General features: G+C 42.6%; 1 protein-coding gene across 4 annotated transcripts in view; it reads right to left on the minus strand.

Annotated features, from left to right (window-relative positions):
• Nucleotides 1–14,863, minus strand: part of dock11 (dedicator of cytokinesis 11) — a 272,082-nt gene that overhangs the window by 240,017 nt on the left and 17,202 nt on the right. The window contains exon 1 of one of the 4 annotated variants that reach the window (XM_048544152.2): nucleotides 1,263–1,591. The exons of the other annotated variants lie outside the window; for them this stretch is intronic. Coding sequence (XP_048400109.2) covers nucleotides 1,263–1,265 — 3 coding nt within the window. The 5' untranslated portion in view covers nucleotides 1,266–1,591. Of the gene's footprint in view, nucleotides 1–1,262; nucleotides 1,592–14,863 lie in introns of those variants that run through there. 4 annotated transcript variants of the gene reach the window in all.

The following is a 14,863-nucleotide window of genomic DNA, read 5'->3' on the forward strand; positions in this document are numbered from 1 at the left end:
CCATCCCCGCCTCTTTAACTTGTCTGTCTCCTCTCCACCTATCTTCTCCTCTATCCATCTTCGATCCGCCTGCCCCTCTCTCCCTATTTCAGAACCCTGTTCCCCTTCCCCATTTCTGATGAAGGGTCTAGGCCTGAAACGTCAGCTTTCTTGGTCCTAAGATGCTGCTTGGTCTGCTGTGTTCATCCAGCTCCACATCTTGTTATCTCGGAATCTCCAGCATTTGCAGTTCCTATTATCTCTGACCTTGTGAAGTCATTTGATTGCATCAAACACCTACAATGCAGAGAGTCCTCCGTTATCTTCCCAGGGTATACGGCAACAATACCAGCCTTTCCCAACGATGTTTATATACCAAGAATTAAATTTGAAATAGTGTTATTCTATACTTTAAACTACAGCTTCCAGAAATTTGAACTGATTGGGCAAAGGAGGCTATGGCTTCCTGGTTGCTCAACTGCTCATCTTTCTGACTCTCCGCTGTAAAAATGAACTCAAATCCTCCTGTAAACACAGCATTAAAGCAGAAAATCAGCTTAGCTTTCAGCTGGAACACGACAAGAAATCACATGGTCATTTTTCCTCCATTGCCATGGTCTGTGGTGGCATTACTCCCTCTCACGCAGGCAGCTGGCAGTTTCAGAGACTGAGCTCACCCTGACGGAGCGTCGCACTGTCAGGTACCACCTTTTGAATGGGACATCATTAAACCTGCTGACCTACCCCATTTCGGATGCAGGCAAAAAGATCTTCCGATTCTATTTTAAAGAGCAGATGAGTCTTCCTGGTATCCTGATTAGGACATGTCTGTCAAACAGTCACTAAAAGCAGACTGAGAGAGGGAGCTAATTAACAGCGCATTGCTGACCTTACACAAGCAACATCTCAAAGAACCCCATTGGCTGTGAAACGTTTTGGAACATCCTGGGGTTGCAGGATACGCTATCGCAACAAGGGTTCTTCATTGCTGTAACCTCTCCTCCTCAACTTTCCAGTCCGTTATCTCTCAATGTGCACTTTGCTCGGGCACAAGGTGCACGATGCTACGAAACTATCCAACATTCAAAAGACACATTTATGCCACATCACCTACAGAGTATGTTAACCGGCACTCCAATCTGTAGGCTAAAATTACAAGTGAAATACCACAAAATTAGAAAAGTTCTTGAAAAGTTATATATGATAATTTAATAAGTCATTAAATCTCACATCATTAAGATCAATGTCATGAAATTAATCACTATCAGCTACGTACTGCTCACCATTAAATCCCTTTGCCAGAATCTTGGAAAGAGAAATTCCCCAATACATTAAAAGTTCAGTGTGACAGTTTTGACATTCTTTTTGCAATTTTCCTCAGGATTCCAGCCTTTTGGAACCTGCTCCTACATTCCATCCCGATCCCTGGACTCCAGTGAACTGCATTCCTATGTTTAGCAAACTGTATTTCTTCAAGCATCTCACATTCCCCACTGCTTTCCTACAGGTTCATGAGCCACTTCAATTAGCTGTTGGATAGTTCAAACACATAGCGGAGCATCAGGCTCTTGTTCTTCATTTTCTGGCCTCGAGGACAAGGCCGAGGAGGAATACATTTTAAATGGCACTTAAGTCATTGCTAGCATCCGCATTTAATGCAAATGCCTGCACATGCCAAAAGCCACAAGGCTGTTTCACTCAGGATATGATGCGTTCCAGGTAATCTTTGTAAGTCAGGCGTCAGCCAAATGATAAATTCTCCACAATGAGTCAACACATATTTGAGGAGAGAGAGAGGGACATGTTAGTCAAGAGTGTGTCCCTTCATTGGGTGAATATGCAGTAAGCACTGTGAGCCAGACTACAATGAAGCAAATACAACTCTTCTCCGGGGTCAGGGTGAAAATCAAAAAAAATTTCCCTGGCTGTAATTGTTGTTAATCTAGCTGGAATGAGTGTGGCGACTGGACAAGGCCAGGAGGGGAATCCATGCATAAAATGATCACTGCCACTCTTAAAAAATTGGCATTGTTCAGCAATTACCCCTACTATTCAGAAGAAAATCAAACAGGATATAAAAAGCAAGAGGAAAAGTGAAAGTGGAACTAAGAAGGGCAAAGAATGGATTAATAACCGAGATGAAAGGGAATTCAAATATCTTTATAAAAAGGGTCATCCAAGGAGGGGGTAGCTTTTTTGCACAAGGTGATCTTCTTTCATAAATAACAAGGTGTGGAGCTGGATAAACACAGCAGGCCAGGCAGCAGCAGAGGAGCAGGAAAGCTGACGTTTTGGGTCTGGACCCTTCTTCAGAAAACTTCCTGAAAAAGGGTCCAGACCTGAAACATCAGCTTTCCTCCTCCTCTAAAGCTGCCTGATCTGCTGTGTTCCTCCAGCTCCACACCTGGTTATCCGCACTCCAGTATCAGCAGTTCCTACTATCTCTGATCTTCTTTTAGATCACCTCTGCAAGTCAAGTACTGAATGAAAGTGTAGCACCTGGTCCTTTTCACTGCAGAAGATGAGGTTGGTGATGTAATCATACAGTAAGAGATAGTGGGGAAAGAAAAATGGAAGTATGCAGTACTTCATCTTTATCTACTTGCATGGGATACATCCTCAGTCGAGATAATAGAGGATCTGGTCACATTCATCCAATCCTTCTCAAATATGGGAATGATGCCAGAGGACTGGAAGGTTGCAAATGTTTACAATAGTTTCCAAAAAAAGGAAAAGAGGAATGACTTTGTTAACAATAGGACAGTCAGAGGTGGGCAAGCTTCAAATGATAATAACTAGAGCCAAGATTCATTGTCATTTTCAAAAAAATTTGGATATCAAATTGGATTAATTTGGATTTGCCACTGGCAAGTCATGTGTGACCAACTTAATTGAATTCTTTAATGAACTAATAGTTCTGCTAACTAACAGGCTGCTGAGGACAGTGTAGTCGGCATCATGCACATGAACTTACAAAAGGCAGTTGACAAATAGGAAGGGTGGACTGATTCCTTTCCTTGTCCCAATCGTGCACTAAACACAACAACATTGAACAGAACAGGAAGGCAAGAATGCCAATTTATATTTCAGCACCAAAACAGACTCTTCGGTCCAACACGTCCGCACCAACCAGACATCCCAATCTGACCTCGTCCTATTTGCTATCATTTGGCTCATATCCCTTTAAACCCTGAGATAACAAGGTGTAGAGCTGGATGAACACAGCAGGCCAAGCAACATCAGAGGAGCAGGAAGGCTGACTTTTGGGGTCTAGGCCCATCTAACCTTCTTTCTGAAGAAGGGTCTAGGCCCAAAACATCAGCCTTCCTGCCCCTCTGATGCTGCTTGGTCTGCTGTGTTCATCCAGCTCTACACCTTGTTATGTCAGATTCTCCAGTATCTGCAGTTCCTACTATCTCCCTTTAAATCTTCCTATTCATATACCGATCCAGATGCCACCACTTCCTCTGGCAGCTCATTCCACAAATCATCACTCTGCATGAAAACTTTACTCCTTGCATCATTTTAAAATTTTTCCCCTCACACCTCAAACCAACACCCTCCAGTTTTGGATTCACCCATCTGAGGAAAATGACCTTGGCTATTCACCTTGTCCATGCCCCTCAGGACTTTCATAAACCTCTAAGGTCACCCCTCAGTCTCTGATGTTCCAGGAAAAAAGCACCAGTCTATTCAGCCTCTCCCTAGAGCTCAAACCCTCCAAACCTGGCAACATAATTGTAAAATCTTTTCTGCGCTTCTCAGCTTTAACAGTATTCTTCCTTTAGAAGGGCAACCAGAATTGCAGGCAGTGTTCCAAAAGTGGCCTCACCAAAGTCCTGTACAGCTGCAACATGGCCTCCCAACTCCTATGGTCTATGCACTGACCCATGAAGGCAACCTACCAAACACCTTCTTCACCACTCTGTCTATCTGCAACTCTACTTTCAAGGAACAATGCACTTGCACCACTAGGTCTCTTTGTTCGATAACCCAAGGGCTCTACCATTAACTGTAAAAGTTCTGCCCTCGTTTGCCTTAATGGTTTAAAGTGTGGGAGCACAATGGCTCAGTGGTTAGCACTGCTACTTCATGGCATCAGAGACTTTGGGTTCAATTCCACCCTCAGCAAATGTCTTTGTGGCATTTGCACGTTCTCCCCATGTCTGTGTTGATTTCTTCCAGTGGTCTGGTTTCCTCCCTTAGTCCAAAGATGTGTGGAGTAGGTGGATTAGTCACGGGAAATGCAGGCTTACAACATAGGGTGGGATGCTCTTCAGCCTCTTCCAAACTGTCGGCATTCTATGACCTGTGATTCTATTGCTACGAGGTACAACAGACCTTGAAAAAATATTAATGCGCATACCATCTAAGCCTGGAAAAGAAATGTTACAGAGTGCCATGTAACATTTAATTGAAAAAAAATGCTGATTTACTGATTGTCCCAAATACTGATCTGCAGCCAAAGTCACTTTCCATGTCAGCTGACCGGAATGAGAGAACAATGTAAAGCAAGAGTAACTAAACAGCACCTACAGAATTGCTTTCTGCTAAAAGCCAACATGTGCACTATGAGCCAAATTCCCTCTTCCTGTGCTCTCACTGGGAATGCTATCAGAAATTAAGCATTTTTGATTGGTTCCTACAATGCAATTAACACTGCCAAGGTTAGCCCATCTCTATCAGTTCTGGGACCATTGTAAACAGTTCAAGCTTTTACAACAATCTGGTAGAGTTCATGAGCACTTGTTTGTTATTTTGGAGTTCTACTTTAAAGCTTGTATTGCTAAGGTCTGACTGGGCTGCAATTCCATGAACCTAATACTCACTTACCTGGTCCATGAATCTTCACTCTTTCGGGCCATTTCCCGCAGCAACCTTTCCCTGCTACCTCTGCTGACCCCCATCTAGATCTCCCCATGACCTTCCCAAGACCAGCTCTCCACAAAACTCTCTGACCCCAGAAGCTGGGGGGGGGGGGGGGGGGGGGGGGGGAGAGGAGGTTGCTGAGGTGCAAATCCAAAACTGGGTGGAACCGAAACCCAAACCCAAAGTACAAAATCTGGATTCAAGAGTTGGTCTCAGTAATGGTGACCATGAAACTATCATCAATTGTCATAAGGATCCATCTGGTTCACTGATGCCCTTTGGGGAAGGAAATCACGAACCCCACCCTCTCTGGCCTACATTTGACTTCAGAGACACATCAATATGGTAGACTGTTTGTGGAATCTTAGCAGCTATTTGGCCCATCAAGTCCACACTGAGCATCACATCCAGACCCACACCCTGACCCTACCTCTGTAACCCTGCATTTCCCATGGCTAACCCACCCAACCTGCACATCCCTGGACTTTTATGGGGCAATTTAGCACAGTCAATATACCTAACCTACACATAGTTGGACTGTGGAAAGAAACAGGGGCACCTGGAGGAAACCCACACAGGCACAGGGAGAAGGTGGAAACTGCACACAGTCAACCAAGGTTAGGATCGAACCCAGGTCCCTGGCAACGTGAGGCAGCAGTGCTAACCACTGAACCACCTTGCTGCCCATAACTGCCATGAATGGCCTAGCTCAGGGTGAGTAATGATGTGTAAAATATGCTGGCCTTGTCAGTGACACCCACGAAATAATTTTTTTTTGAACTTTTCCAGAGTTTCCTCCACCCCTCACCCGTCACCTCTCCCTCCCTTGCCAATGCTCCAGATAACCAGTGATCACTGCCAGATAGAAAATCTGGAACTTACATATTGCCTTCCCTTCTAGCACCAACATGGATCATAGTCATCCTTTTAAAACCAAGTAGCAAAAGCATTTGCCCCTGTGAGGCATTTAAAACTGTTGTGTGTCAGAGAAGGGTGATCTCTGGCAGCTTCCTATCACATGCCAGCACGGGGAACTTTCAGTGAAGCTCATGTAGGTGATGAACTTCCCCTTACCCGTTGTATCAGCCCTGTTGAGCTCTACAGCAACTCTGCACACAGGAAGCTGACAACCGCAAACGTCTGGTGGACTGCACGCCACTTTCAGTTACTTCCTTATAACTATAGTGATGTGTGTGTTTAACCATGCATTACAGACCCCCACACCATTTCCCTTTTGGTTCCAACTGTCAGAAGTACGATGTTGCTATCCTTCCTCTTGCTAAATATGCTCCACTGTTCTATGTAAAGTACTAATATACAGAATACGAACACGGCCTAGACTCAGTTGTTTCCAATACTGCACATTTGTCAGTTCTGTGGCCACACCCATTCAGCATCTTCTGGAGCTTGGTGGCTAGTGCTGTTATCTCGATCAGAAGGTTCTGGAATCCACACCAAACACTTGACTAAGTAACCTACACTAACACAGCCAGTGCTGCACTGATGGAATGTTGCTCTGTCAGAACTATTGATGGGACACTAAACAGTCAGGACCTGCTTGCACACTGACAGCTGAACAAAAATAAGCCCACAATATTATTCAAAGAAGAACATGAAGATTCTCTCCAGTGTACTCAACTTTTATCTGTTTTTAAATAAAATGGGCCAACTTGTTATTAACACATTGTCCTTGGAGGGAGGCTTGCTGGGTGCAAATTGGCCGTCACATTTCCAATTTGCAACAGTGACTTTAAAATAACTTCATGGGCTCCTGTGGTGCTGTGGTAAAGTTCCTATCTCTGGGCTGGGGACCTAGGTTTAAGTCTCACCTGCTCCAAGAGGGATGTAATAACATCTCTGAACAGGTGATTAGAAAAATAGGTTAAATAAAAATGAAAATAACTTCATGGGCTTTTGTGTTGCACTGATGGTGTTCCTACCTGTGAACCAGTGTGTCTTGGGTTCAAATCCTGCCTCCTCCAGAGGGGTGTACTAAAATCACTGAGCAGGTTGATTAGACAATACCGAAAACAAACTCATGACTAATACATTTTAGGCTGACCTGAACCTGTGAAAATAAAAGCTCTATTTAATTCCAAATTCTTTCTAGCTAACATGGACTCCAAATACGTGAAAATTTCTGTTTAATCATTAATGTCACTGCTTGAGTTTAACTAGCCATATTAACTTCCTACATGGCTAGGTTATGACCTTTGATAACCTTGAGAGCAGATGCCAAGACTTGACAACACATTGCTGCTGAAAGGACAATACTGACCAGGGTATGGTAACAAAATATTGTCCAGCTTTACTCGAGGAATGTGTTTCTGGAAAAGTGCATTAAAAATTACAGCAATTTAAGAGAGGGGAAAAGAAGTTCTTTCTTGCAGATCATTTTTCAGAACTTTACAATGGCATGAATTATAACAGTGCACTGCAGAATTGCCAAATTCTCATAGACAGCCTCAGGAAGAGATGTGAAAATCTACACTCCCCGTCCTTCACTGTGTGTCTCCCAACCCCACATCCCAGGGTCTTTTATTGATAGAATGATTGTTTGGCCATTCCTTGGGTTAGTGGCTGTCACTTTGAATCTAGAGACAACCCGTGACAGAGTTGGAGGAGGGGTGGGGTGCTTTTTGGCTTCAAAGTGACATTCAGTCAGAATCCGCGAGACTGATCAGCAACGACACCATGCTACAAAACAGTCTGCAAGGCCATAGGGAGGACTAAACCACTTACAAATAAACACAGGTCGTATGATACATGAAGTAAACGAGTAACAGGATTCTGTATGTGATCCAGAAACAGGCCATTCAGCCCCTCAAGTCTACATCTAAACTCCAAATGAGTTTTTTTCTTCGTCTAAATGTATCAAAAACCCTCTATTCCCTTTTTCCTCACATGCTTGTCTAGTTTCTCCGTAAGTGTGTCCATTGTATTTGCTCATCATTCTTTAGCTTCTCCTGAATTGCCCAATAGATGACACATATGGCGAGCGTCTGGTGATGATCTTCCACACAAGAAGAAATATTCTCTCTGAACGCTATTAAAATGTATGATAAATTAAAAATGATATGATAAATTACTGAAATTTTAATCTGCCTTTTTAAGAAAAGAGGATAGAGACCCAACCCGTCAAACCCTTTTCTGATTAATATAGTCAGTTAAGTTGTTAATATAGTCAGGATGTTGCTAATTCAGATCCAGACACCTTGGTCAATTGTTTTTATTCATTTTTAAGATATGGGCATCTCTGAAAAGACTGGCATTTACTACCCATTCTTCGTTACCTTTTCAATGGTGGTGGTGAGCCATCTACTTAAATCATTACAGTTCTTTGTAACAGATTAGTACAGAGCAGCTTCTTTGGCTTCTCATGAGGAAAATTAACAGTCAGCTGCAGGATTGTAAGGGGCTGAAGCCATGTATGGCCAGGCAAGGACAGAAAGCTTCCTTTACTATGGGGCACCCAGGGTAGGAGAGTCCATAATGAGAGGGTATAGGTTTAAGGTGAGAAGGGAAAAGATTTGAAAGGGACCCAAAGGGCAACTCTTTCACGCAGAGGGTAGTGCGTGCATGGAATGAGCTGCCAGAGGAAGTGATGGAGGCTGGTACAATTACAACATCTAAAAGGCATCTGGAAAGGTTTGAGAGAGATATGGGACAAATGCTGGCAAATGGGACTACGTTAATTTAAGATTATCTGATCAGCATGGACGAGTTAGATTGAAGGGACTGTTTTCATTCTGTATCACTCTACAACTCTAATCATGGTCACATGTTACTGATGCTACTTTTTTTTTAAATATCCAGATTTTATGAATGGGATATCAACTCCCAAATGGCCATGCTGGGATTTGAACTCTCACTCTCTAAATTAATAATCCAGGGGCCTGGACTAGATATCCAGCAATTGTCACTGTGTTACCATGTCGTAGCATGTGGCTAACCAGATGGTTAGTTTTACTCAGGCATTTACAGCATACAAGGAAGCTATTCAGCCCATGCTAGTCAACAAAGATTTGACTGCACTAATCCCATTTTCCAGTCTTGAAGCTATGGTAATGCAAGTGAATATCTAATTACTAGAGAAAAGTTGCAACAGTTGTAACTCAATCACACTTTCAGGCTCCTGTATTAGATGCCTCAGCTAATAAACCCCATATGCCTTAACCACCTTATCTAGCTGCCCTGCTACTTTCCAGATTTTTGGATATGCACAGCAAGGTCTCTCTGATCAGTACCTTCTATGGCTCATAGCAATCCCTTGCCTGGTTAGCACCTCCCCCCCAACCCCCACCGCTCCCACCCCCACCACCTCCCCAAGTGCATTACCTCCCACTTTTCCATGCTGAATTCCATTTACCCTGGCTATGACCAATGTGTTCATATCCTCCTGCAGTTTTGGATTCATAGTGTCACTTTGCTTCAAATCCCATGGGCTCTTACTCTCTTGATCAGTCTGCCAAGAGATATTTCATTAATAGCCTTGCTAAAGTCCATATGGACCACATCAAATGCACCGCTCTCAACTACACTCCTGGTTAACTCCACAATAACGGTAAATATGTCAAACATGATTTTCCTTTAACAAATCCACACTGACTATCTGATTAATCTGTGACTTTCCAAGTGCAAAAATATTATGTCCCTCAGAATTCATTCTAATAACATCCCCATAATCCAGATTAGATTGAGGGATCTATAATTTTCTCATCTAGCCTTCCTCCTTGTTTTAATAATAGGACAACATTCGAAGTCCTCTGGCACTTCAGCTGAATTCTGAGATTATTTGCAAAATATTTGAAGTTACCATCTTTGAAGTCCTGCTTTTCAAATTTCATATCTAACTCCCTGAATCCTGCTTGCAGGACTTCATCTTTCTTTCTTTCTCAATCATTGCCACCAACATAGACCCTGACCTCTGGCTGTTCATCCTCACCATTCAGAATGCCTGAACCATTACATCTTTGACCCTGGCACCCAGGGGTCAACACACAGCAAGGACTACAGATGTTGGGGAGCTAGAGTCAATAAATGTGGAGCCGGAAAAACATAGCAGGTTAGACAGCAGAGGAGCAGGGAAGTCAATCTGACAAAGGGTTTCAACCCAAAATGTTGACTTTCCTGCTCCTCAGCTGCTGTCTGACTTGCTATGCTTTTCCAGTTCCACATTTATTGACTCAGTCAAGATACTCATCCTGGAATCATGTATAGACAGGGGCCGCAGAAGAGCCTGCCTGCTCCCTTCAGTAACAAATCCCTGACCACCACTGCTCTTCTACAAATCCTCCTCCGGCCCCCAACAGAACAGCTGGGCCACCCACAGTGCTGTGGCCTTGAGTCTGACTGGCCTCCACAGAATTATGGTCACTCTCATGGTTTTCCAAGGCTGAAAAATAATTTGAAACTGGATACACTCGGGGGTTTCCCTCACCACCTGCCTGGTCCCCCACTCCCTCTCTGCCTGCACTTCCTGAAGCTGCAGGGTTGACCAATTCCTGAAACTTGCTATTCACAAGCCTCAGCCTCATCAATGCACTGTAAGAATAAAATTTGACTAACAGAAAGAAAATAGAGAGTAAGAATAAATAGGTAATTCTTGCATTGACAGACTGTGACTAGTGGGGTTTAACAAGGATCAGTTTGTAGGCTTGATCTGAATTCCTGTTGCAATTTGAACACTTACTTACAGTCATGGTTACAGACAAGCTGAATTTCTTTTGTCATTACATTACAAATTCAGAGTCAGAATAACAATGCCCCCAAATTAAGTCACTTCAAATCTGACCTGAATCAAATACAATTGAAAGACCAGAAATCTCCTCCAATCCATGAGACAGACGTAATCATCTGTAACATTGGCCTCTAGAGATTCAAGGCCATGCTTTAGTATGAAGAAACTGATGATGTCATGTGATGAACCCTCCAATAACTAGGGTAATGGGCAGCTTTTCAGCAAATACATATTGTTCCAATGAGTGTGGCTATTCAATCAGTGCAATCGCTAATCAAGTTACCATGTTCAAAGTACGTCATAAAGCTGCATTCCCAAAGTACATCATCAAGCTGCTCAACTTAAATTTCTAATAACTACAGCCATCAGTTCAGAGAAAGCATGTGAGTTGAGCCTTGTGCTGATTTTGATTTTCATTCAGCTTAGGGATAGCTACAAAGCAAAATGCAGCGATTGGAGAGTATCATAGCCTCAACACTTGGCATCCAACCAAACCGAGCTGACCAACACTGAACTCTCTCATCTACATTACACAGTACAAATTCAGAGGAAGTCAAAAACAAATTGTTAATCCCAGACTCTGGACGAGGTTCCCCAAGTTATTACGTTCCAAACAGTGCATGGAGTTGCACAGTGGCAGGGTCATTTGATAGGTGGGGGAGGGGCAGCTTGCTAGAAGTTAAATTTGAAAACAAGGATAGCATTCTAACCTCGAGGAGTTGTTGGTCAGAGAGCATGGGTCAACGGCTGAGTTAAAAACTCCATTGAATGACAGTTCAAGTGCATAAATATGGAGGCAACACAGTCTTCCTGTAAAGATAAGATGGTCACAATGAGCCAAATAGTTTGTCTCTGGTCTTGTAAGAGTGGGGGTCATTGCCTACTTAATTTCTTGCCTGCTAGAGGTTGTGTAGGACACTGCATGAAACAGTATGGGCTACTGTTTACAAGACACAGGACAGCTGAGTACTGTTTTGCAAAGTGACTTTGCAAAGTGGTGAAGGATGAACTTAGTCCACAGCTATTTTTATCTGCTGGCCATCAATGTGCACCATCCATTTTAGGAACAACCTGATGTTATGTCATGATATGCTTTAACACAGAAAATGTTAAAGCATATCATGAAGGATATGCTTTAATAAACTCAATGAAGAACAGACAGACAGACAGAACTGGACATCAGAACAAGGCAAGTGATATTCAGGGTGTGACCAAACGTTATAGACATAGAACACAGAAGCAGACCCTTTCGCCGAACTCGTCCATGCCAACCAAACTTTCTGAACTGACCTAGTCCCATTTGTCTGCACTTGGCCCTTATCCCTCTCAACCTTGGTCAAAGTGAGTTTTAATGTTGAAAGCGGAAAAGAAAAGTTACATTTAAATAGTGCCCTTCATAGTCACAGATGATCTCAAAGCAGTTTACAGTCAATGAAGTAGTTCTGGAGTGTGGTCAATGTTGTAGTGTCCTAAATGCAGCACTCACTCAACAAACTGCCACAGCATGATAATAAACAAATTATCTTTTTTTTCATGATGCTTTTTGAAGGGAAACTATTGCCCAGGACACCAGGGTTAACTGACCCAAAATAGTATATTATGGGATACCATGCAGGTCCCCAAGAGGGCAGGCAGAGCCTCGGTTTAATGTTCCATTGAAAGGGAGCACCTTTGACAGTGCAGCACCCCCTCAGAACGCACTGGGAAGCTGATGTACATAGAATCATACAGTAATACAGCATGGAAACAGGCCCTTCAGCCCAAGCTGGTCCCTGCTGACCATGGTGCCTACTCAGCTAGTTCCAATTGCCTGCATTTGGTCCACATCCCTCTAAATACTTCCCATCCATGTACCTATCCAAATTTTTTTTTTAAAAAATGTTGCTGTACTACTTCCCCCAACCACTTACAATCTTCCGGAACTTCACCAGTGGCTAAAGATGAAGCGAACTCTCTGCAAGGGCCTCTGCAATTTCTTCCCTAGACTCCCACAACATCTGAGGATGGACTTGATCAGGCCCGGGGATTCATCCACCTTAGTCCACTTTAAGGCTGCAACTACTACCTCTCTGTTAATAAGTACGCAATCCAAAACATCCGCACTTGCTTCCCTGGCTTTCAAAATCTGGAGTAGGGATTCACTCTCAACCTTCTGACTCAATGGTGAGAGTGTTAGTAAGCTGGATCACAGTTAGAAACTGGAGGCAAATGGAGATCTTCACTGTGGAATAAAGGGTGAATTGCACCTTTAATAGCAGTTAATGAGCCATTTCATGGTAATTGCAGAATAAGATGGAACAGGGAATTGTGTGTGCGTCAAGCGTCAGACAGACTGTTTCATACCTTCTTTAACGTAGCATTATGGTTAATAAAAGCACAATACTGTGGATACTGGAAATCTGAAATAACAATAAAATATACTGGAGAAACTCAGCATACCTGACAGCATCTGTGGAGATGGAAAAACAATTAAATGTTTAGAGTTCTGTTCCGAAGAAGTTTTGGGCAGACATGAAACAAGGCTAATGAAATTCAGCATCTCTGTAAAGACTCTTACCAATTTTCACAGATGCACCATAGAAAGCATTCCATCTGGATGAATCATAGCTTGGTACAGCAACTGCTTTGCACAGGACTGTAAGAAACTACAGAGAGTCCAGTCCATCACACAAGCCAACCTTCCATCCATTGACTCCATCTATATTTCTCACTGCCTCAAGAAGGCAATCAATATCAAAGACTCAGTTGTAAACTCTTCCAAACTCTTCCATTGCAGAAGATACAAAAGCTCATACACATGGACCAACAAATTCAAGTACAGTTCTTCCCCACTGTTATTAGACTTCTGAATGGACCTCTCAAATTTCAAATTTAATGTTGATCTCTCTCTCTCTGTGCACCTTCTCTACAGCAGTAACATTGCAATCCTGGCTCAGTTCTATACCATTATGCACTTCGTATGGTATGATCTGCCTGAGCTGCATGCAAAACAAAGCTTTTCACTGTACATACGTACATGTGACATTAAATCAAATCAAAAATGTTACGTCTATCTCTCTCTCTCCACAAATACTGCTTGATCTGCACTCTGTTTTTATTTATAGTCAAAAAGCAAGTTAATGTTTCTTAATGCAATTACGAAGGAATTCTAGAGCTCAAAGCCTAGAGAGCTGGTGGAGAAAAGGGGCCAGGAGATGTACAAGATTCCAGAATCACAGCAATGGAGGGCACAGAAAAGGTAATGGAGAGAGATCCAAGGATTGGAGGAAATTTGAAATAGAAAGGAACAAGACCACAAAGCATTTGAAATGAAGCTGGGAACAGCAAAAGTAGTTCATTCAGTGCTAAATATGCACAGCTAAAATTTCAGCAGGCATTTAATCAGCACCTCAATGTTTCAATAAACAGAAACTAATTAAGGATCAGACACTGTTAATATTTTGAATGTTATGCTGTGGTAAGATGCGTTATATACAATTTTCTTAAAATAGTTTCAATGTTTAGCACTAGACCGTGCTCATTAATCAAGTTAAATTTCCTTGTGAGGCAAAACTTCTGAAAACAGTGCTGACAAACATCAAGTCTATTTATTTTGGTACAACCACACCACATAAGCACATAAAATATGCTGAGCACAGGCATCTATTCAGAATGTTAAGAACTGGTTAAATATCGAAAGATTGGCTTGCAAGAACCCAAAAAGAAAATTCAACTCTAATTGGCTGAATGGACAATCACCTCATGTCTGAGTCAGTCGATGTGAGTTTAAGTTTCAAACCAGGGATCTAACCATACAACCGAGGCTGACACATTGATGCAGTACTGAGGGAGTGCTGCACAGTTGGAGGTGCCATCATTAGGATGAAATATTAAACTGAGGGCATATCTGATCTCAGGTGGGTGAACAAAGATCCCACGGAATCTCTTTGAAGAGGAGGTAATTTATAGATGATGTTCTGGACAACATTTAACCTTCCATCAACTGTTGAAAAATAGTCAATCTGGTAATTTTCTCCTTGGAGTTTTTTGGGAGCTTGCTGTGTACTAGCACTCTGCTGCAAGACTAGGACACAATGCCTCCAAAGCTACTTGATTCGCTGGAAGACAGTTTGAATGACTTGAGGTCATGAAAGGCACTACAGAATTGCAGAATCTTTATCTTTGAAGGAATGCAAAACAAACATCAATGCTCAGGGCATTGCTGTGCCAAATTATAATTTTCTCTTTGTTTTCTTTCTCTTCCACAGGGACTGAAAGCTCATTACTTCACCCTTC

Source organism: Stegostoma tigrinum, chromosome 15 (assembly GCF_030684315.1).
Source record: "Stegostoma tigrinum isolate sSteTig4 chromosome 15, sSteTig4.hap1, whole genome shotgun sequence".
NCBI classification, from domain to species: Eukaryota; Metazoa; Chordata; class Chondrichthyes; order Orectolobiformes; family Stegostomatidae; genus Stegostoma; species Stegostoma tigrinum.